General features: G+C 44.8%; 1 protein-coding gene across 1 annotated transcript in view; it reads left to right on the top strand.

The window, feature by feature from the left end:
• Positions 1 to 22,917, top strand: part of LOC306933567 (junction-mediating and -regulatory protein-like) — a gene marked incomplete at its 3' end in the record, with an annotated part of 67,298 nt that extends 44,381 nt beyond the window's left edge. Inside the window, exons 4-12 of the mRNA XM_079515827.1 lie at positions 2,567 to 2,717; positions 5,515 to 5,684; positions 9,658 to 9,823; positions 12,665 to 12,840; positions 13,284 to 13,373; positions 13,561 to 13,653; positions 14,208 to 14,859; positions 19,653 to 19,766; positions 22,679 to 22,917. Of these exons, the coding sequence (XP_079371953.1) occupies positions 2,567 to 2,717; positions 5,515 to 5,684; positions 9,658 to 9,823; positions 12,665 to 12,840; positions 13,284 to 13,373; positions 13,561 to 13,653; positions 14,208 to 14,859; positions 19,653 to 19,766; positions 22,679 to 22,917 (1,851 nt within the window). The remainder of the gene's footprint in view (positions 1 to 2,566; positions 2,718 to 5,514; positions 5,685 to 9,657; positions 9,824 to 12,664; positions 12,841 to 13,283; positions 13,374 to 13,560; positions 13,654 to 14,207; positions 14,860 to 19,652; positions 19,767 to 22,678) is intronic.
• Between the last annotated feature and the right edge of the window lie 2,024 nt (positions 22,918 to 24,941).

Genomic DNA, 24,941 nt, shown 5'->3' with positions numbered 1-24,941 from the left:
AATCTACAGTTTATTTAGTCGACTAAAATGTGTTTTGTTGGGCCTTGATGCCGTCGTAATGACTGTTTTTACACTGAAAATAGCCGATCTATAAGCTCACAATTCGTCGTGAATTTCAGCATGCAACCAAATGTAAAATGACTTATACTGGATCTCTTGTCCACTAGTCCCTTCCTAACATTTTAGTCTAGTTTTTATTTGTTGACAAAATTGTTAATATATTTAGTCTTAGTTTTAGTCATCATAGCTTAGCTTTCATTTAGTTTCCATTTAGTTTTCCTCAGTGAAAAAAGGTAGTCGACGAACATTTTTCGTCTTAGTTTTAGTCGACGAAATCAACACTGTTGTCAACCTTTTTTTGGTTGGGGACCCCCGGAAATCCTTTGGCCATGTCTCGCGGTATTTGCACTTTACTTGAGTATTTCCAATTTCCAAAAACTTTTACTTCTACTCCACTACATCTCAGAGACGGAAATGTAGTTACTAGTTACTTTGTAGATTTTGATTATTATTGCAAAACGTACATTAACCATCGTATTACGTATACAATTCGGCCCTTTGAAAAGAGCAGATCTACAAGCTCACAATGTGTTGCATCGCGACGAATTGTGAGCTTGTAGATCTGCTATTTTCAAAAGATGTTTATACATTTATAAAGTCCTGGGCCTGGTGAGAGCATGAGTGGACCTGGTGAGAAGTAGAAGGGGCCCGGACAGGAGTCAACCCACAGAGCCTAGTCCTTCCATGCACCAGAAGCGTACCTCCCATCCCTGGCAGAGTATAGTTCTGGAGTAGTTCCAACGGATTGTGTGTCCCTGGTCTTTCCCTAATGGGACTGATCGAGGGTAGCTACTGCGACGTAAGTCGGGACTTGATCACCCCGGCTGGGTCGCCTGAGTGAGCGGTATGATGTTCGAAAGACCCGAAAGCCCGATGACCTTAAGGGATACATCACTGGATGTATCCCTTCACAGGATCACGCATGTATCCTGTGATCACGCATCACAGGATACGTCCCAGGTGCATCCATGCAATGTTTTTTGTTATAATCTTGATTTTTTTTTTATTTGATTACTTCTTCCGCCATTGGAAGGTCATATTGGTGGTCATATTATTCATTTGTATGTCCGTGGCATAAACAATGAGACTATAGAGCGTCACAGATGAAGGCTGTGATCTTCCTCGTGAGCCAACTGGTCCTGGGGTCATCTGGCTTGGCTGACCCCTGACCCTTGTCGCAGTCCCGCCCCCTTTGATGACGACGACAGGCCCATGCAGGAAATAATTCCCCATGCATTTTTCCCCATAGACATTTCAAAAAGTATTTATTTAAAGATCTGTAAGCCTCGAACAAAGGCAACTCGGATCGTGACAATAATCATAAACACAATATTTTGGGCCAAAAAAATATATACAAAAAAACAAAGAAGAGAAACAACAAAAATAACTGTTGTACCCTGCCCTATTTTTCTTCTTTAATTTTTTTTTTAAAATGTCGTCATGAAACTGCAACGCTCTATTGCCCACCACTATCCAGGGGTCAGCCAAGCCAGATGACCCCAGATGACCCCTGGACCAGTTGGCTCTGCACGAGGAAGATCACAGCCTTCATCTGTGAGTGCTTAGTGCCCCCTATAGGCCTTATACTGTCTGTGCGCGACCCAGCGCTCTATACAGCAGTAGCTGCTCTGCAAAGCTTCATCCATCAATCAATCAATCAATATTGATATAGGTATATATATGCTGTACATTTAGTGAAAGTGCACAGATAGGAAGTAGGTGATAGACAGCAAAACAAAAATAATAAAACCAATACAAAATATATATAGTGAAAACATGTCTTTGCATATATATTATTTCACAGCAAATGTTTTTAACTCATATCTTTGCTTCTGGGGGTGGGGGGGGGGGGGGTCCCTGGAACTAAGTATTTTCGGATGGAACGAGAATCTGTATGCCGGAATATTCAGGGTGAGTGACAAAATAGCAGCCAGGAGAATGAGACTCGCAGGACACTGCCAAAGACACCAAGAGCTGCCAGCCAGCAGACTGGTGCTGTGGGAACCAACACATGAGCACCGGTCACGAGGACGTCCCATACTAACATATGCGGACGTACTCAAGAAAGATGCAGGAGCGCAAAGCACCAACGAGATGGTCGGATGTATGGAGAACCGGGATGACTGGAAGCGACGATGGAAGACTCGTCTGAGGACGACCTAGAGAGATGGGGGTCGGCTGCCAATTATATATACAATTTTGGGGGTCCTTGACATGAAATAGTTTGAGAACCACTGACACATAAAAAGTTTTATGTTCAGAAAGCGGTCATTATGTATAGAAGACATTTTGTAGAATGTGCCCGGTCTCAACATGTCCTCAACCTCCCATCGTTCCACCGTCTGTCTGTCTGTCTAGTTACGTTCTTAGCTTACGCATGTTTCGCGATAAATGCATTTTTATGTGATGTATTCCCATGCTTTTTGTTCTTGCTTAATGTAAGTCGCTCTGGATTAAGAGCGTCTGCTAAATGCCTAAATTGTAAATTGTAAATTGTCTTCACCAGATCTCCATGGACAACGACCACCTGGGCCCCAGGCGGATAGAGTCTCTGAAGAAGGAGGATTCTGATTGGCAGAAGAAGGCCCAGGAGGCGGTGCTAAACATCCAGGAGTTCACCGTTCAATACTTTGAGATCACGGCCAAGGCTCAGAAAGGTACTGTGTGGTGTTGTCACTGTGTTGTTTTTGGCAGCAAATTTCTATTTTAGTTTTAGTCATAGTCTCTTGGAATAGTTTTCATTTAGTTTCAGTCACATTTTAGTCACCCGGAATGTTTTAGTGTTAGTCTAGTTTTAGTCGACTAAATGTCATAAGATTTTAGTCGACTAAATCTACAGTTGATTTAGTCGACTAAAATGTATTTTGGCGGGCCTTGATGCCATCGCAATCACGTAATGACTGTTTTTACGCTTGCTGAAAAAAGCTGATCTGCTTGTAGTGAGCTTGTAGATCTGCTCTTTTCAGCATGCAACCACGGGTAAAATGAATTATACTGGATCTCTTGTCTACTAGTCCATTCCTAATATTTTAGTCTAGTTTTTATTTGTCGACAAAATCCACAGTATATTTAGTCTTAGTTTTAGTCATCATGGCTTAGTTTTCTTTAGTTTTTATGTAGTTTTTGAAAAAAGGTAGTCGACGAACATTTTTCGCCGTAGTATTAGTCGACGAAAACAACACTGGTGTTGCCACTGTGTGTGTTGTTAAAAAACAAATGTCTGTTCAGAATGTTTCGGTTCTTGTTTTACTGAGAATACGTTTAGGGTTAGGCATACTAACATTTTACTGGGGTTAAAGGACCACTTCACCACTTTTCAACTTCTCTTCCTATAATTGGTCCTCACTAATGTTCATGATGAAATACCACCATTTTTTCCTACTCAGTCTGTGTCTCATAGGAAGGCTGTGGGCAGTTCAGAAACCCGTCCACCAGTGACATCATCGATGGTGAATCCAAGCTAATAGAAACGGCAGGCTTTCTTTTCCTGAAAAGTTGCAATGCAAATGTTGAAGCCATCGTTCTCACGATAATACAAATCTAAAATATATTTTAAAACAAATCTTGTTAAACAAAAAATCTGCCTAATCTGGTGGACGGGTGTCCGAACTGCCCAAAGCCCTCCTATGAGACACAGACTGAGTAGGAAAAAATGGTGGTGTTTTATCATGAACATTAGTGAGGACCAATTATATGAAGAGATGTTGAAAAGTGGTGAAGTGGTCCTTTAAGGTTAGGAATAGGGTCAGGTTCAACCGTTTAGGCATAGCTTACTGAGGCTATGCGTTAGGAACGCCAGGCTGAGTGGTTCCGCCGGCTGTACGACCGAGATGTTATGAGGCGCGCGTTCTAGTATTAATTCATACAGTGGCGTGCACAGATAGACACTAGGGGGTGCTAGAGCACCCCCTGCCCTTTTGGCAATGTGCCCTTTTGAAAAAAAAACAAAAAAAAAACATTTTTTTTCTTCTTTTTTTTTTTGATTTTTCAAAAATAGCAGACCTACAAGCTCGTAGCGCGCCACTCGGTGGCGCGCTATGAGCTTGTAGATCTGCTATTTTTCAATAGCTAAAGCATAACATAATGCTAACACCAAAAGGGGTTCCCGCCCAAAATGGATTAAGGCAACTGGCCGGTTCCACGCGCTGCACAAGGTGCCCTTTTTTAACTTGAGCACCTGCCCCTCTAAATGTCTGTGCACGCCACTGAATTCATACTGTTTTAGCAGCACTATATTGCAGCAGGATATTGATCTGTGCGCTGATGTGAGATGTGAAAAACAAGGACAACGTATTGATCATTCCTTTCTCGCCTGGAATAAAGTACCATTCCAGCTCAGACACGCACCCTCTGTAGACATTTTTAAATCTCAACTCAAGACTCACCTCTTCACTCTTGCTTTTAGTTGAGTTTTAATATCTGCGTTCCTACTCTGTCCTGACTGATTTGCTGCATGTTGTGTTTTATTTTCTTCTATGTTTTCACACTTTTATTTTGTTCTTTGCCATTGTTCTATCATTTTAACTACTTGGTCGTGTTTTACTGTATTCTATTTTTGTGTTCTGCCCTGTGAAGCACATTGAGCTGCATATGAAAGGTGCTATATAAATAAAGTTTATTATTATTATTTATATTAGTCACTCTACGGTGCTGGCCTACAATACAGTGCTTGGTGTCGCGTCTGTGTGAACTAGTGTCTTACTGCTTAGCCAAAACATGACATCTCTAACGTCAAAACCATGATTCGTCATGCAACTCCTTGCAAGTTGCAACCAACCTTGCAACTATTATCCCCAATGGCAGTTGCAAGGAGTGACATGTCCTTAAAACTGTTTTGTGGCAAGGAGATGCGACTATAGTTGCATTGGTGCGGCTATAGGGCCTCATGAAAAGCTGCGTTTGTTGTCCGTGGAGAAATGATAAGATAAGCGCATGTGACTGTGTGTGTGCGGTCGTGTATGTGTGTGCGTCTTTGTGCATGCGTGTGCGACTGTGCGTGTGCGTGCGTCTGTGTACAGTTGGAGGCCATCGATATTGTCCTTTTCTTTTTGCTGAGGTTTGCGTGATCTGCGCAAAAGGACAGTTAACCCATTTTGGGCGGGAACCCCTTTTGGTGTTTTAAACATTATGTTATAATTTAGCTATTGGAAAATAGCAGATCTACAAGCTCATAGCGCGCCACCGAGTGGCGCGCTACGAGCTTGTAGGTCTGCTATTTTTGAAAAATCGTGAAAATATTTATTTCAGAAAACTGGAGGATTTAGAAGGATTTTTTAAAATGTTGAGGTCAGGCCTAAATGGGTCAAATGATAAGGGACAATATCGGTGGCACCCAACTGTATGTGTGTAGGACTCCTAGGAGTGTATGAAGGTAGACCAACGCAGACTGGGAAAGTCTGATCATCTGTGTGTGTGTGTGTGCGTGTGCGTGTGCGTGTGCGCGTGTGCGTGCAGCCGTGTACGAGCGTATGCGTGTAGACCAGCGCAGACTGGGCAGGTCTGCGTGGTCTGCAGCCGTGCAGCGCATGGAGCGTCTGCGTTACGCCGTCGCCAAGGAAACGCTGCAGCTGCAGAGAGCCAGGGAGCTGAGCCTGGAGCAGAGGAAACATGCACTGAGGGAGCAGGTACAGCACACACACACACACACACACACACACACACACACACACACACAGTGGTGGAAAAAGTACTCAATTGTTTTACTTAAGTAAAAGTACCAATACTGCAATTTAGAACTATACTCCGTTACAAGTAAAAGTACGGAATTGAAAATGTACTTGAGTAAAAGTACAAAAGTATCGGCATCAAAAAGTTAAAAGTACTCATTGTGCAGAATGTGCCATTTCACAAGTTCAAAACGCGTTGCGACGCATTGTGAGCTTGTAGATCGGCTATTTTCAAATGGCCGAAAAAATCTCCAATGTAACTAGTAACTAAAGTTTTCAAATAATTGTAGTGGAGTACAAATTTTGTCTCTGAGATGTAGTGGAGTAGAAGTAAAAGTACTGGAAATTGGAAATACTCAAGTAAAGTACAAATATCTCAAAATTCTACTTAAGTACAGTACTTAAGTAAAAGTACTTAGTTAGTTTCCACCACTGCACACACACACACACACACACACACACACACAGGGCTGGGGCGGTATGGGGTTTTCGTCACCGCGGTATTCATCTCGGATGTATTTCATCAAGTCAGACTTTTACTTTTTGATATAAAATTGTCAAAATCGATCATTTGATCCAAGGCTAGCTCTGAGTAGGGCATTCATTAATAAATCCATGCATCGACGCATCGACTTCATTGACACAAGTCGATTCAAATTGGGAGAAGTCGAGAGTAAAAAAAAAGAATTATCATTATTTCCGCTCTTTGTGTGCGTGTGACGTGTGTTCAGAATCCAAACTGTAGGATTGGTTATAGTCACGGACAGAACTTCAGAAGTGATTATTTTCCCTTTCTAACTGCATCGGAGTTCAGCCATTAATTGACAACGTATTGGCACCTGTGAGTGTGGCTTTGAAGTTCCGTTCTCTACTCTCAGCTGCTCGGTGTCCCACTGATTAACTGGCTGCGCTCAGCGCGCTGCGCCGCTGCACTGTGCCAGAAGTCAGAACAGAAGCGCAAACTTTTTTCCCCATTCCCCAGACAATACCGTCCATGCTGACGCAGTGATGCTGTCCCCTTTCTGGTTTAGTTTTACGCGTGGGGCGCGTGAATCTCTCCTGTCAGTTGTCAGTGTGGTTGTTGTTTATTTACTGGCATGCAGACAATTTGTAGCGTTGATTATTGAGGACGTTGGCGAGTTGTTGTCGGGGAGGAGAAGGAAAACAACCTGAACGTCGAAGGTAATAGCAATTACTATTATTGTGTTCTGATGATGTGCCTGCTGCTGGCTGCTGGCTGCTAATGTTAATATTATACTTTGTCTTCTATTGTCTTACGGTCGTATTATATTATATTCTGTATATGGCTGGCCGGCGGGCCGCAGTGCTGCGCTGTTCTGTTGTGTTCTCTTTTCTGGTCTCTGTGCCAGTGTGCGTGTGTGCCTGCACTGTTTAGTGTTTACTATTATATTTTTATGTTTTGATAATCAGCGCCTTGCCATAGATACATACACTGTGTGTAGCCTAGCCATGTCTTATATGGGATTCTGTGCCATATTGGAGAGGCCACTGTGTGCGCTATAGTGACCAGCGGGTGGCGGATTTTTAGGGTGGATATGGGTCATTAAAACATATTATAAGTTAATATTGGATAAGCCGCGGGTGAAATAATGCCGGAAATAAATTAATGGCATCTATCTATAGGCTTATCAAGATCAAGTTTATTCATATGTCCCAAACTGGGCACTTCGTTCTTATTATAGCTTTTAAAACACAAAATCTCGGCGTGCGTGCGTTAGTAGTTTTGTTTAGTTTTTTCCATCTGGCACAAATTAGCCGCCTATACACGTTGCATTGGGAAGGACCCAAAACAATAACACAGTGGGTACAGGCCAAGGCCCCAGTGAGGCTCTCCAACGTTGAGGCGCTCCGGCCCTAGTGGTAAGAGCGGGGACTGCAGGTGGACCCGTGGAGTTATGACGAGGAAACCCTGTGCAGCTGGGCTTTAACATTGAACGCTCGTTTGCACTTCCGAATTTTGGACACCAAATGTTGGTGTCCAAATCAAAAAAATGCGGAAGTAGGCGGTTCTTCCGGGTGCTTCAAAACGCCACTGAGCAACTTCCACTGAAATTAATAGCGGGGGGGGGGGGGGGGGGGGGGGGGCTGTCGCTCCGGTTCAGTCTCTAGACTTTTAATACTCTATGGTACAGGCTACAGGCAGCTATAGTGAGTGAGAGAAAGTTAAAACTAAATAAAAAAAGAAGAGAGGAATATAAGTTTGGCGAGAGACATCATGGGATTTAAGTTCTTAACCCTGCCGACGACGTCTGGATATATGCCGCATGAAAATACGTTACGACATGAGAACGTGAACGCCAGAACGTGGACGGCTTGTTACCATGGAAATACAATAACCACTACATAACATTGGTGACTCTCGAGAGTGGTGAGTGATATATAGGGCAGGGGTTCTCAACCCGTGGGTCGCGACCCCTCGGGGGGTCGCCAAATTATTTTAGGGGGTCCCCAAATTATTAAAAAAAAAAAAAAATGTTTTTTTTTTTTTAGTTTTTTTTTCACGATTTTTCAAAAATAGCAGACCTACAAGCTCGTAGCGCGCCACTCGGTGGCGCGCTATGAGCTTGTAGATCTGCTATTTTTCAATAGCTAAATTATAACAATGCTTAAAACACCAAAAGGGGTTCCCGCCCAAAATGGTTTAAGGTTATTGTAGCAGTCAATTTATATTGGGGGTCGGGAGGGGGCGGGGCGGGGGTCCCGAGACATTGCCAAAGCATTTCCGGGGGTCCCCGGCCAAAAAGGTTGAGAACCCCTGATATATAGGGGGCACTGAGCGCACTGTGCAATGGAAACTGATAGGCGAGTGCGCTCCGGTGCGGTATTTCCGAACGCGCCCATTGTATAGCCGATCTACAAGCTTAATCAAGTAATGAATTGATTGATTGAAGTATTTATTAACAGTTTGCAGAATGGGTACATTTCACATGAAAGCTCAATACAAAGACTGTTACTGTAGGACGACACACTGATAAAGCATTACACTTTTTTTTGTTTTATCCATTATTTACCCAGGGTAGTAGCTGAGCACAAGTGCTCATTTTCAGCAACGCCCTGCACATAGAGACACACAGACAGACACAAATTAAAACCTGGGAGCTGACCAGTACAACCACAGTCTTATACTGTTGGCCACTAAGCAGCTCCACTGGAGCAGTTGGGGGTTCGGTGCCTTGCTCAAGGGCACTTCAGCGGTGTTGGGTGAGTGTTGACCAATCACTTCCCGACGCAGATTTTTCCTTCCCGTCCTGGGAATCGAACCGGGCAACCTTTCGGCAACAAGGGTGCTCCTCTAACCCTTAGGCCACCGCTGCCCCTAAATCAGAGAACGGATGGCGGTTGGTTGTGGATTTATAAATTGGAATATTTAATTAATGCGGTTGAATAACGGGCGGATTATTAATATGCGGGTGACAAAAAAAGCTCATCCGCAGGTCTCTACTGTGCCATGTTGTTTAGCCACGGCCCGTTAAAGTCTTCCCGGGGATTCCCCGCCTACCCCCCCCCCCCCCGTCCCCCCGTCCCCGTCCCCCGTCATTAAACGATGCATTGACTCAACTTCGACTTTACTCTCAGACTAGTCAACTGGGGAAAATCTTAACTCGTTAGTGCCCTAGCTCTGAGTCAAAGCTAGATTTAACCCATTTTGACCTGAGATCAGATTCTAAAAATGTCTTCTACATCCTGACAGTTTTCTGAAAAAGCTATGTTTCTATGTCAGTCGTTCTTTGATTTTTCAAAAATAGCAGACCTACAAGCTTGTAGCGCGCCACTCGGTGGTGCGCTATGAGCTTGTAGATCTGCTATTTTTGAAGCTAAAGCATAACATAATGCTAACACCAAAAGGGGTTCCCGCCCAAAATGTCCACATGGGTACATCCTAGTGACCTGCTGTCCTGTCCTGTCTCAGATGCAGAGTCTGTGCAGCGGCGAGGGTGCCATGGCGCGCCTCGACCACATGGAGGCGCAGTACTACGAGCTGCAGCTGCGCCTCTACGACATCCAGGCTGAGATACTGCAGTGTGAAGAACTTCTGCTGACTGCGCAGCTGGACAGCATACGCAGACAGATGACCGGTATGTACGCAGCTGGACAGCATATACGCAGACAGCTGACTGGTACTGTATGTGTACCAGACAGCTGACTGGTACTGTATGTGTACCAGACAGATGACTGGTACTGTATGTGCACGCAGACAGATGACTGGTACTGTATGTGCACCAGACAGATGACTGGTACTGTATGTGCACGCAGACAGATGACTGGTACTGTATGTGTACGCAGACAGATGACTGGTACTGTATGTGTACGCAGACAGATGACTGGTACTGTATGTGCACGCAGACAGATGACTGGTACTGTATGTGTACGCAGACAGACAGATGACTGGTACTGTATGTGTACGCAGACAGACAGATGACTGGTACTGTATGTGTACCAGACAGACAGATGACTGGTACTGTATGTGTACGCAGACAGATGACTGGTACTGTATGTGTACCAGACAGACAGATGACTGGTACTGTATGTGTACCAGACAGACAGATGACTGGTACTGTATGTGTACCAGACAGACAGATGGCTGGTACTGTATGTGTACCAGACAGATGACTGGTACTGTATGTGTACCAGACAGACAGATGACTGGTACTGTATGTGTACCAGACAGACAGATGACTGGTACTGTATGTGTACCAGACAGACAGATGACTGGTACTGTATGTGTACCAGACAGACAGATGACTGTTACTGTATGTGTACCAGACAGACAGATGACTGGTACTGTATGTGTACCAGACAGACAGATGACTGGTACTGTATGTGTACCAGACAGATGACTGGTACTGTATGTGTACCAGACAGATGACTGGTACTGTATGTGTACCAGACAGACAGATGACTGGTACTGTATGTGTACCAGACAGATGACTGGTACTGTATGTGTACCAGACAGATGACTGTCTGGTACAGAAAATCGCTATGATGATCCGCGACGGCTGTCACCGTTGGCGAGCACGGGTTAAATGCATGCTTCAAGCCGGCAGGCAGTCGTGGTCGCCGCGGTGGTGACAAACCGTGACATGATACTATTACTCACTTCCACTTCCACCATGTCAACAAATAAGCCGTATACAACCCACTCCACATGAACGATATTGATGTAACGAGGAGATTTTATGGGGGGTCCGACGTTCTGTGACTTCTAGGATCCTCCGAGTTCTTAGGGGTGCTGGCTGCTGGTGTTTTCACACCACCCAGACCATGCGCACAGCGCTATACATAGCAACTCTCATAATTTCAATAGGCCTACATATTAAATCATAAACATACTATTTCACATGAACACTGTTGGTGAAACTAAGATATGGGGATAATATTATACATCGCAATCGCAGCTCGTTTTCATTATAATACTGCTGAGTTGAACACACCGCCACAGCCTCGCGCTGCAATTGGCTAAAAGTTTAAATCCCCCCCCGACGTCCTGAACAGTAAACTCTAGTGTAACGATATAGTAACTGCATCGAAAAAACGCTTTTCATTTCAAGAATCGAAGTATATAGAAATGAAAACAGCAACATTGACTATGTATCGTATCGTATCGTTTTGCAATGCAAATAATCTGTATCGAATCGGTTTGCTATGCAAATAATTGATTGCATCAATACTATACTTTTGTGCGTGGTAGCCTATTTAGCAATGTTTTGAAGAAAAAAGAAAAATAGGGGTTGCTTAGTTTAAAATAATGTCAATGTATTTTGAATTGTTACTGTATCGATTTCAAATCATTGAATCGTATCGTATCGCCATAATGAACCAATATCAACCATGTATCGTGATACATATCGTATCGCTGTTAAAATATATCATTACACCCCTACTCTAGTGCAGGGGTTCTCAACCCGTGGGTCGCGACCCCTCGGGGGGTCGCCAAATTATTTTAGGGGGTCCCCAAATTATTTTCCAAAAAAAAAAATATATATATATATATATATTTTCATGATTTTTCAAAAATAGCAGACCTACAAGCTCGTAGCGCGCCACTCGGTGGCGCGCTATGAGCTTGTAGATCTGCTATTTTTCAATAGCTAAATTATAACAATGCTTAAAACACCAAAAGGGGTTCCCGCCCAAAATGGTTTAAGGTTATTGTAGCAGTCAATTTATATTGGGGGTCGGGAGGGGGCGGGGCGGGGGTCCCGAGACATTGCCAAAGCATTTACGGGGGTCCCCGGCCAAAAACGTTGAGAACCCCTGCTCTAGTGGATATAAACAGTCCCTTCAGCCAGAGGGCGCCAGAGGGAGAGTGTGCTGAGAACACCTCAGCAGCATAATATAGGGAAAGATAGAGGGAAAAAAGGCCAAAGAAATACATTTATATTTTAAATTTTGGCTGAAAACTTGTCTATATCACCTTTAACCCATTTTGGGCGGGAACCCCTTTTGGTGCTAGCATTAAGTTATGCTTTAGCTATTGAAAAATAGCAGATCTACAAGCTCATAGTGCGCCACCGAGCTTGTAGGTCTGCTATTTTTGAAAAATCAAAGAACGACATAGAAACATAGAAAACTGTCAGGATGTAGAAGACATTTTTAGAATCTGATCTCAGGTCAAAATGGGTTAAGGTACTGTTCAGTATCAGATATTAGCATCAAGGTACTGTTCAGCATCATCTTATAGGAAGCCGCTTGATTTGGAGGAGGCGTTGTTTCCTTTAACTCAACTATACTGTAATAAGGTAACAATGTATTTTTGTATCTATGCACTGCAACTGGCTGTTCTGCTATTGTCTGACTGCACTGGCAGTGTTTTTGTCCTTTGTACAAGGCAGGCATTCCTTGTACTTCTGTTTATGTGGACATAGATAAACATTTCAAATGTGTGCGTGCGTGTGTGTATTTGCGTGCGTGCGCAGAGCTCCGAGACGAGGTGGTGTATTACGACACCTATGAGAGTCCAGAAGCCATCGTGGTCAGGGAGGAGGACGTGGCAGAGAGAGAGGAACTCAGGAGGCTGCAGCAGAGCGTGAGGCACCTGGAGGCCAGGAGGGGGCGCATCACCGCCAAGCGCTCCTATCTGAAGAGCAAGCGGGTCTGGATTCATTCACTCACTCACCAGTCACCACTCAACATAATTAGCCCTTCGCTTAAGTCCCTCCCCAACCCGTCCTTGTCCAATAGGCACGTTAGCAGCGAAGAGACAGGTCAAGCTGTCCTTCTCACCCATTGCATGTTAAATGACGGGGATTTCTCCGTATAAATAATGGATCATTTCAGAAGCAAAACCTTCAAAATGTCTTCTAAATCTAGTCAACCAGGCCTGCAGTAGGCTATGCACTGGGCAAATGTGCATGACATTATTGCTTCCCATATATCCCATTATGAATAAAACTGAATGGCTGGTACAATATGTGTGGTGGGAAAGTGCAGGCCTGGTAAAGCTCTACCTCTAAGTATATATACCCTAAAAAAGGATCACACATTTTTATCGTAGAGTTGCCATCATGTCTTCCATCCATTCCTCTCCCTCTTCAGGAGATATGTGTGTACAACAACACGGACAAGCAGCTGGAACGTCAAGCCAGCCAGAAGGACTCCACTTCCCAGCATGCCTCGCAGCAGCAGGTATACACGGCTTGCTGTGCGGTGTATGGAATGTAATGTTGCTGCATGTGATGTGATTGACTCGTCCTTGCTTTTCCTCCCGCACCATGTCGAGTTAACGTCTCGCTCTCTCTCTCTCTCTCTCTCTCTCTCTCTCTCTCTCTCTCTCTCTCTCTCTCTCTCCTTGTCGAACGTCCTTCCTCACCAGATGGGGGAGGAAGAGGAGGATGAGGAGAAGAAGAACAGCAGAGTGAGTGAGGAGAGACAGAGGACTCTGGACAGGCTACGCACGTTCAAACAGGTATTATATTAGAGACAGAGGACTCTGGACAGACTACACACTTTATGAGGGGGTAAACGTGACCCAGCTAGGATGCGTATAAATGAGTAATTTACTAAAAAATATATAGAGCACCGTAATTTAACATTATACAACAGGTAATTTTGAGGAAGCAATCTGTTTGGTTGAAACAGCCTTCTATAGCCGCGCTTAAACGACAGTATAGGAACACCTAATCAAAACAAAGAAATCAGCTGCTCTGTTCTCCCAGAGCGCAGCCGAATGTGTTGCTATAGGCTAGTGTGTGTATCTTGGGACACTTGTGGTCGTAGTGGCTTCATCTGTCATTAAAAAATATATATATTTTTAGAGAATATCTTAGTTTTAAGGGTAACTGTTGTATAATTGCAATATTACGGTACACTCAAGGGTATTCTTTACCGTGATTATTGCACGCCTGCGATGCTGCAGGCGATACCTGCAGCATCGCAGGCGTGCAGAACAACCTCGAGTTGTAATATTGCTTCATTGCGGTGCTCTCTTTAACCCACGGTTTGTCCTTTCCGCCCTCACAGCACAACCCGGGCCAAGTGATCCTGAAGTCGGCGCGTCTGCGCGTCGCCCCCCACGCCCGACGGAGAGAGAGAGAGAGAAACCGCGAGGGGGGGAGGAGGAGGAGCGGGGAGGGGGGGGAGACGACGGGGTGGGCCGGGGGGCGGCGGCGGGGGGACAGCAGCAGCAGGGACAAAGACTCGCCCCCCTGCACGGTGTGCCACCAGAGCGCCAGCGTGCAGACGGAGCCCTGCGGCCCGTCGCCCCCCGCCCTCTGCACCACCCAGCCCAGGGTCGTCGTCGTAGCACAGCGCTACGGCCCGCCGCCACCGGCCGCCCTGGACGTCTCTGCTGCCCCCCACGCCGAGTCGTCCTGTTCGCCGTGTTCCCTGCCCTCCCTCCTGGGTTCTCCCGTGTCCCGCCCGCCCCCACCGCCGCTCCCCCCTCCTCCTCCTCCTCCTCCCACCAGAGAGGAGGCGTCATTCTCCTCGCTCACCCCCAGCTCCTACAGCCCGGGAGAGGACTCGGCGCGGGCGGCGGAACGGGAGCCCCTTCCCTCCTCCTCCCTGTCCCCTCTCGGCCCCTTCGTCCCGCGCTTCTTCGACAGCAGCCAGCTGGTCAGCGCCCGGATGAAGCTGAGGAAGGTTCCCGAGTTGGACGGCCACAGTAGGAGAGGTAAACCGTGCGCCGATCTCACCCAAACGCCATGAAAGGACACGGCTTGGCAATTCCGTACATACAGTACACTACTAGAAAGAACCAAAAACCCAAATCCATGCCTTTACACCAGTGGTTTTCAACCCTTTTCATATCAAGGCCCATTATTTATTCATCGCATTTGAGCCACGGAACCACCATTTGATGACATTTAGCCTCTCAGACCCAAAATTTCGTTGGATAAGATTTTGTCCATGCTGTATTGAAGTTGATCATAATAACAATTCTTCTACATTCTCTAATTGTGTAGACAATTCAATGCAATTCATTTAGGGCTTATGGTAGGGGAAATAGCCAATAAGGAGCTTTTGCACAAAATAACACCTGGACCTCTTTGGTGGGGACGTAACAACTACAAAGAAAGGTAAGAAAGCCTTTTAGTATGGAATTCTCCTTTAAGACCGTCTGCTAAATGTCAAAATTGTAATTATGTACGGATTTCAATCTGTGTTATTTCATCGTGTTTGGGTGAGTGTAATATGTTTGGTTTTTGAGTTTTCTAGTAGCCTATGTACGGAAGTACGGAATTGCCAATCCGTATTATTTCACCGTGTTCAAGTGAGATGGGATTAGCAAACACTGAATTATTTTGCTGATTACAACATGAAACTTGAAAATCGTATAACCTAAAACGCAAATCTAAAATCGACCTATCATTTAAAGGGGAATTTCTCCCTAAACCTTATTTTACAAAAGTACGTTGATGATTATGTATATTGACCAAAAAAAATATTAAAAAAATAAATAAAGCTATAGGTGAGCTGGTCCGGGAGCTGCTCACGTAGACCAGGAAGAGTGCAGTGTCAACAATGCATGGAGTGTTGCTGTCACATCATCTAGAACAGATGTGAACAAAAAACTAAAACCAATTGCGCGATTGAATAGGAGTTAGACCCCTCCATGAGCAGCTTCAGCTCCAGGACCAGCTCCCCTACTGTATATCTTTATTTATTTATTTATTTAATTTTTTGGTCAATATACATAATTATCAACTTACTTTTGTAAAAAAAGGTTTAGGGAGAAATTCCCCTTTAAGAGTCTTCACATGTTGGTGATTGGTGATTTCTTGTAGCTCTGCTCTCAGTCTGGCATGTTGGAATGTCCAGCGCGTTTCTGTTCCTTGTTTGGCGAACAGAGATCTCTGGCTTGGGGGGCTAGTTTCATAATGGTTCATCTGGCGCACCCGCTGGCCTAGTGGTCCAGGCGCATGTTACATATACCTGTAGGCTTTGGCCTGACAGCGCGTCGTCACGTGTTCGAGTCCTGTTCATGACCATAGACATATACAGTATAAAGGCCAGATGGCTCAAGGCGGAGTCTCTGACGTAGTTCACCCGCGGCCATCTTGCTGAGGGGCTACAGTACAGTATGTTCAATGGCAGCTCAAACAAAAATAGTCATAACTCCCTCAAATCTTGACGGATTTACAAACGGGTTGGTTTATTGCAAACGTTGTCAACGTGGCTATGATTCAGGACGCTTATCTGTTTAATTTTGTTTTTTTATATGAACGTCGTATAAAAGCATATACGTATGCGGACGTCTCTGACATTTATAACAAACCAAACAGTTTGAAAATCGGTTGAAAAAATTATGGTTATTTAAAAAGTACATGCCCATAGACACAATGTTATGCTGTCCCTCGGTAAGATGGCCGCCACATAGCAACCCATTGGCCAGAGTGCGGGTGAGCCATCTAGCTTTCTTATATATATATCTATTATACAATTGAAAACATGTGCGCAAAAAGCAACCCAATACCCAAAGCCACCAGCTACTACGTCACTGACACGCTGGGTGCCGAAGCCCAAGCAGGAGCAACACACACTGCAACAACACACTAAGACGTCACAGACTTACCCTCCGCGTCGATCCACGGCTATCTCCTCATGTCGCGCCGCACGCCCACACCCAACACCACCCGCGTAAAAGTTGTCATTGCACTGCCACTAAAGCCGGCTCCCGTCCACACTCTCAAACAATATCAATATCAATAATAAACACAAACACGCCACAAGCACCGACACCCCCGCCTAATTTGTTGCCACGTCTATGAAAACAAGCACAGAAAAAATGCCATTCAACACGCTACTTACACACACTACCACTCGCTTACAATACGCGGACCTGGCAACACTACATTCCCTCTCCCATTTGCTCAAAGCCCACCACGTGACCCACACACACACATACCACCCACACACACACATACCAAAACCAAGTAGAAGAAGAAGAACTACACACCGCACACTCTGATTCTAACTTGGACATTTACAATAATGCTAACACGACCGCGGCGACACCTGGCGTGGTACAAGCGGGACAAACCCAGGCGCATATATGGATACCAACACCAACACTACACGCACACGCGCGCGCTGCAACAACAAACAGCTACGTACAGTGTGTGTGTGTGTGTGTGCGTGCGTGCGCGCGTGGGGGGGGATTTTGGATCGCCTCGCGATGCCGCGACAATGGCACTACACTACACAGGGCTCGACAGTGCGACTAGGTACTCGCATTTGCGACTTACAATATCACCGTGCGAGTTGTAACATTCACTTTGTAGCACCGCTGCGACTACACAATCCGAACTTCACAGCTAAAAGTTGCGCAGTTTACATCCAAAAGAATGTGTCACTCTCTCGGTTCTGCACCGCTGCTGGAGAAGTATAGCACTGTCGAAGGCAGCGCAACTAATCCCCCCCCCCCCCCCCACACACACACCCCAGAGAGGGAGGAGAGAGAAGAGAGCGAGAGAGATACAGAGCACACACGTCTTCATGTAGGGAGAGAGATAGACAAAGACAGAGCTTTCCAGTCCATACATTTTTCCTCACATTGTTTACTTAGCTTTGTGACTGACCAATGACAAGCAGTTTGTATTGTCTGCAAAGCAACTATGTGTCTGTCACAAATAAAAGTTCTGTCCTGCAAGCCCATGTCAACACACACAAGGCAGCTGTGCGCGCGGTGACTCCTGCAAATTATACTGACCCAATATTATTTTGTACAACCTAGCAAAGCATAACATATGATGGTTTGGAGAATAGGCTGGTCTCTCTTTTTACAAGACATAAGCCATTGCATACAGGTTCTCAACCTTTTTAATTTCAAGGACCCCCATAACTCTCAGAGTAAAACCAAATGGACCCATAACAGTCCCATTTGATTCCATTTGTACAGTATCAGAGTTAAAAGTTATAAAAGAGTCCATTTGGTTCCATTTGTACACTCTCAGAGTTACAGACCTGTAGGGTCCACTTGGTTCCATTTGTACACTCTCAGAGTTACAGACCTATAATGGGTCCATTTGGAACCCCCTCAAGGAACCATGAGGGTCCCTGGATCACACCTTTGAGAGCCACTGCTTTAAATAAATACATAACTAATATAGAGCATATTTGATCAATTTATTGTTAGGCTATAGATTATTTTGACATCTGAATTTAACAGAACCGCCCACGCACGACACATGCACATGCACGACGTGCACGCGCATGTCCACATCCACATGCACGCGCGCATGTGTCCTCTTTTTGCTAATTCAGAATATGGCGTGGAACAAACGGGACGAACCGAGGCGCATATATGGATAAGAACAACAACACTACACGCGCGCGCGCGCACGCACGCGCTGCAACACAAAACAGCTGCATACAACGCGTGTCACTGTGGACTTCTGGATCTGTGGACTTCTGTATCGCAACGCGGGGCAACGCAACTCTGGGATGAGCGGGCCGAAGGCCCGCGAAATTCTAGTATATATATATATATATATATATATATATATATATATATATGTTCATGACGACCTTTGCCGCATGTCTCTCCCCTTCTCTCGCTCCCTCTTTCCTGTCAATCTTCACTTGAAGTTGATACTATATCAATAAAGGCAGAAAAGCCCAAAAAAAAAAAAACCTGGTTCTTTACAGTAGGAGAGGTATCACAAACTAGTTCATAGGGAATGATTCCAAAAAGACCCTTACAGTGCGTTTTAGCAGCGGGCGACAGTCAGACGAATGTTCCGGAAGTGCATTATTTGTCAATGGGACGCGGCGACTACTGGCGATAGCAGGCGATAACAGGCGATGGTCGAAAAGTTGGCGGAGGAACGTCGCCCGAAAATATGAAAATAATTCATCTTTTGGGCGACATCATCCAGCGATTGCGGGTGATTACGGTGTTGCTCGCCGTTGTTCTCCCGCTGTTGTTCTCCCGAGAAATGTTCGTCGACTACCTTTTTTCACTGACGAAAACTAAATGGAAACTAAATGAAAACTAAGCTATGATGACTAAGACTAAAATGTATTGACAATTTCGTCAACAGCTAAAAACTAGACTAAAATGCTAGGAAGGGGACTAGTGGACAAGAGATCCAGTATAAGTCATTTTACACTTGGTTGCATGCTGAAAATAGCAGATCTACAAGCTCACAACGCGTTGTGAGCTTGTAGATCGGCTATTTTCAGCAAGTGTAAAATCAGTCATTACGATGGCACAAAGGCCCGCCAGAATACATTTTAGTCGACTAAATCAACTAAAATCTTATGACATTTAGTCGACTAAAACTGGACTAACACTGAAACATTCCAGGTGACTAAAATGTGAACTAAAACTAAATGAAAACTATTCAAGAAACTAAAATAGAAATGTGCTGCCAAAAACAACACTGGCTGTTGATAAGGGCTGATTAAATCTCTCTCTCTCTCTCTCTCTCTCTCTCTCTCTCTCTCTCTCTCTCTCTGCAGTGAGCTCGCCCATGGACGAAGTGCTGGCCTCTCTGAAGAGAGGCAGCTTCCACCTGAAGAAGGTGGAACAGCGCCCCCTGCCCGGAGGAGGAGGAGGAAAGGACGGAGACGACGGTAAGGGCCCGTCATCATAGATATATATATATATATATATATATATAAGAAAGCTAGATGGCTCACCCGCGCTCTGGCCAATGGAGAGCGACGTTGCTACGTGGCGGCCATCTTACCTCGGGGAAGCATAACATTGTGTCTATGGCATGGGTTCCCAACGTGGGGTCCGGGGACCCCTGGGGGTACCTGAGGAAGCTCCAGGGGGTACCTAGCTCAATTAGAGATAGTTAGGAACCAAAGGGAACCAAATGGACCCATTAGGGTCCATTTGGTTTGTACACAGAGTTAAATTGGGGTACCAGAGATAGAAATGCCATTAAACCGGGGGTCCATAGCATAATGCGTTTGAAACTGGGGGGGTCCATGAAATTAATATGTTTCGGAATTACTGCTAGAGCAAGAATCCTCCCTTATCGGGGTCACTGGCATATGTTTTCAAATGGGGGGGGGTCCATGGCTTAATAAATGTTTATTTGGGGGTCCTTGACACGAAGAAGTTTGGGAACCACTGGTCTATGGGGCATGTACTTTTAAATAACCATAACTTGCTCAATTTTCAACCGATTTTCAAACGGTTTGGTTTGTTATAAACGTCAGAGACGTCCGCATACGTATATGCTTTTATACGACGTTCATATAAAAAAACAAAATTAAGCAGCATCCTGAATCACAGCCACGTTGACAACGTTTGTAATAAACTAACCCGTTTGTAAATCCGTCAAGATTTGAGAGAGTTATAACTGTTTTTGTTTGAGCTGCTATTGAACATACTGTACTGTAGTCCCGAAGCAAGATGGCCGCCGGGTGAACTACGTCAGAGACTCCGCCTTGAGCCATCTATCCTTTATATATGTCTATGCCCGTCACAGTGATTACATCATCGCCTAATCGCAATTATTTGAGATAATCGCAAGTCATAATCGTCAACCGTTTCCATGATGAAAAATGTCCATATATTCATTTTCAAAACGTGATTAAAAAATAGCAGTTAACTTTGTGTGCCCTTTCAAAATAGTGGCCCAATGTTATTTTTGACATTTTATTAATTTTTTATAAAATTTATAAAATTATTTTTTTGTTCCACAGACGTCCTGGGCACCACATAGCGGTAATTCCCAGGACGTCTGTGGACGTCTTGGGCACAAAATGTGTTAACACATTGAATGCCACCTGGTGGACGAAAGTGGTTGTGCTTGGGTGCCACGTGATGAGAAGCAATTTCACTATGACCTGCGTCCGGATTTGGGTTCCATCTTGGATGCTAAAGTATTAGCGTTAATGCTATAGCGAGCTAAAATGAAAACACCAATGTTACAATCGCGATCACCAGACAATCAGAGAAAAGACCTCCGAACATCGGCCATTTGTTCAAAACGGGAGTGTACCTTTGTTTCCCAGGTTCTATGTTCCCCACCATGCAAAAAAGGTTCTTTGTTCCCCACTTAGAATAAACCTAAACCAGAAACCTAACCTAATAATTTTAGTAAGTATTTTAGCAACTTAGTAACTTAGTAGCAAATTCTGATTTAAGCTCAGTCTTTGAACAATCCATTGAACTTTAGGCCTGCCTAGGCTACTTAAACTATCTAGCTATCTTAGCCAACTAAAAATGAACACTGGCATACAATAAACTAAAACATAATTGCTCAGACTATTCAACAAAGATGGCAAAAACAAACATTCTTTGTTCTGTACTTATACATACAATTGTATAGTACAAAACACTGAAGTCCTTAAACCAGAAACCTAACGCTAACCCTAAACCCTAAGGTAAGTGGGGAACATAGAACCTGGGGAACATATAGGGATGATCCCTTCAAAACCACGGACAGCGCATTAGTTTCCGAGAAAGGAGCGTTGCAAAGGCCGCGCCTAAAACAGAAGCTAGTGTGGTTGTGGTCATACCGGAGCGCTTCCAAAAACGCAACGCAGTGAGGCAAATCTCACAGGCGATATCAAACGCCTGAAGACGAGCCTACTCGTCATGTGTGCCCCGCGTAATTAATTCATAGGACGAGTATACCTGTCCTGATCCAATGTGTTCAAATCAGTGTTGTTTTTGGCAGCACATTTTGATTTTAGTTTTAGTCTCTTGAATATAGTTTTCATTTAGTTTTAGTCACATTTTAGTCACCCTCGAATGTTTTAGTGTTTAGTCTAGTTTTCGTCGACTAAATATCATAAGATTTTAGCCGACTAAATCTACAGTTGATTTAGTCGACTAAAATGTATTTTGGTGGGCCTTGATGCCGTCGTAATGACTGATTTTACACTTGCTGAAAATAGCCGATCTACAAGCTCACAACGCGTCGCGCAACCAAGTGTAAAATGACTTATACTGGATCTCTTGTCCACTAGTCCCCTTCCTAACATTCTAGTTTGTATTTGTTGACAAAATCGTCACTATATTTAGTCCTAGTTTTAGTCACCGTGGCTTAGTTTTCATGTAGTTTCCATTTTCCATTTCCGTCAGTGAAAAAAAGGGTAGTCGACGGAACATTTCATTGTCATACAGTTGGAGGCCATCGATATTGTCCTTTTGTTTTTGCTGAGCTTTGCGTGATCTGCGCAAAAGGACAGTTAACCCATTTTGGGCGGGAACCCTCTTTTGGTGTTTTAAACATTATGTTATAATTTAGCTATTGAAAAATAGCAGATCTACAAGCTCATAGCGCGCCACCGAGTGGCGCGCTACGAGCTTGTAGATCTGCTATTTTTGAAAAATCGTGAAAATATTTATTTCAGAAAACTGGAGGATTTCGAAGGATTTATTACAATTTTGAGGTCAGGCCTAAATGGGTCAAATGATAAGGGACAATATCGGTGGCACCCAACTGTAGTTTTTTTTAGTCGACGAAATCAACACTGGCTCAACACAAATGTTGTGATGGTTGTGTCAACAACAACAACAGGCCTAGAGGACGGCGAACCCGGCAGCATCCTGGCCCAGATCCGTCGAGGCGTCAAGCTGCGCCGCGTGCCCCAGAGGGAGAGGCGGGGCCCGGGAGGGGGGGCGCCGCCGCCCCCCTCCTCCTGCACCGACCCGCTCACCCGGAGCATCCACGAGGCGCTGCGGCGCATCAAGGAGGCCTCGCCCGACTCGGACTCGGACGATGACGAGTCCTCCAGCTGCCCCGACTGGGAGAGCTAGGAGGAGGAGGAGGAGGACACGCACGCGCGCAGGCGCACACGCATACACGCACGCACGCACGCACACACACACACATGCATGCGCGCGCACGAACACACACAGACGCTAGCACAATATGGCACTGAACATACTGTACACACACATGCACGCACGCACACACACACACACACACACACACACACACAGATGCTTGCACAATATGGCACTGCACATTATAGTCTGTACTGTACTTACACACACACACACACACACACACAGCTACACTACACTGGTACCCATCTCTTTCCGGTGCATTTAGGTTATCTGATCTAATACTTAACGTCACTGTTTGTTTCCTGTGCATTGTCCGTCATGCGGATCACCGGTTGTCTTTTTTTCTCCTCACGATCGGCTGATACCGATCTTGAAGGGGAAAATTTCAATATTTCCAAAATTATTAGATGCCTGATTATGTCAAAAAACTGTCCCTGTGTGGGGAGGAAAGGGGAGAATGTTTACGCCTGTCACAAAGATGCAAAACGATATTATACTTACTTACTTATCCTCTTCGTCCCGGTTGGGGCATAAGGCCGCAATCATACACTGCCACTGGATCCTGTCTCGTGCTTTGGCCTGTGCTTCGTCCCAGGTAAGACCCATCTCCTTCAGCTCCATCATCACTGTCCTTCGCCAGGTGTTCTTTGGTCTGCCTCTCTTTCTTTTCCCAATTGGGGTCCATCTCAAGGCAACCTTGGGTGCCCTTTCGTTGGGCATCCTGAGTACGTGACCGAGCCATCTTAATCTGCGTCTCTTTATCTCAAGGGACATATGAGAGCTGCCAGTCTTTTTATAAAGTTCGTCATTTGAGATCTTGTTTGGCCAAAAGATGTTGCAGATCTTGCGTAAGCAGCCATTATGGAAGACGTCAACCTTTTTCATATCCTCTTTGGTTTCTCTCCAGCACTCGGAGCCATATAGCAGTACAGCCTTAACATTACTGTTGTAGAGCCTGAGTTTGGTTTTGAGGCTATAATGTTTGGACTTCCAGATGTTTCGAAGTTGGCTGAAAGCACCTCTTGCTTTGTTTAGGCGCGCCTTGATATCTTTTTGCGTTCCACTTTCTCTGCTTATGAGGCTTCCAAGGTATGTGAAGTCTTCAACACATTCCAATGTCTCTCCATCGATGGTGATTGGAGGTGCTGTTGGGGTGTTGATGCACATCACCTGGGTCTTTTTCTGGTTAATGTACAGACCAGTTTGCTTTGCATAGTTGCATAGCCGGTCAGACTTTTCCTGGAGATGGCTGCGAGTGGATGACATGACTGCCAGGTCGTCTGCAAAGTCAAGGTCTTCCATAAAGGAGAACAGGGTCCATTGGATTCCACAACGATATTATACTATATATATATATATGTATATATATATATATGATTGACTTTTATACCACTTAAATGGTCTAAAAGATCGGTTTCTCCAGTGAAAATCGAGGCCGATCAATCAGAGCACCTCAAGCAGAGAACCATTGACACCTCCAGAATAATCATATTAGGATCATTTATTATTATTATTATTATTATTATAATTATTATAATACACGTCATGATATTATGATATCAAAGAGAACCACCGGTCTGCGCCGTCAGTGGTCTCTCTCTTAACCTTAGGGGTCGAGGACCCCTAAAATGTATATGCATAATATGGCCGCCCGCGGACAACGCCCTCATCTGAGAAGCCCAGGAAGGAAGAATTTGATCCGTTGGACTTTTTCTGACGATACCACCACCACCACGTACTCTCATACACTTTGTGTTCTCCCTCCGAGCTGTCGAGCAGCATCTGATAAAAAACGCATGTAGTCAGTGAGTCTCACCACCACGGCTGGAATCAGTTACTGTACCGACCCATCCATTCACCGGTGGTCCCCCATTAACCCATTTTGACCTGAGATCAGATTCTAAAAATGTCTTCTACATCCTGACAGTTTTCTGAAAAAGCTATGTTTCTATGTCAGTCGTTCTTCGATTTTTCAAAAATAGCAGACCTAC

Source organism: Electrona antarctica (assembly GCF_951216825.1).
Source record: "Electrona antarctica genome assembly, chromosome: 12".
NCBI lineage: Eukaryota > Metazoa > Chordata > Actinopteri > Myctophiformes > Myctophidae > Electrona > Electrona antarctica.
This window is presented reverse-complemented; position numbering and strand designations above follow the sequence as displayed.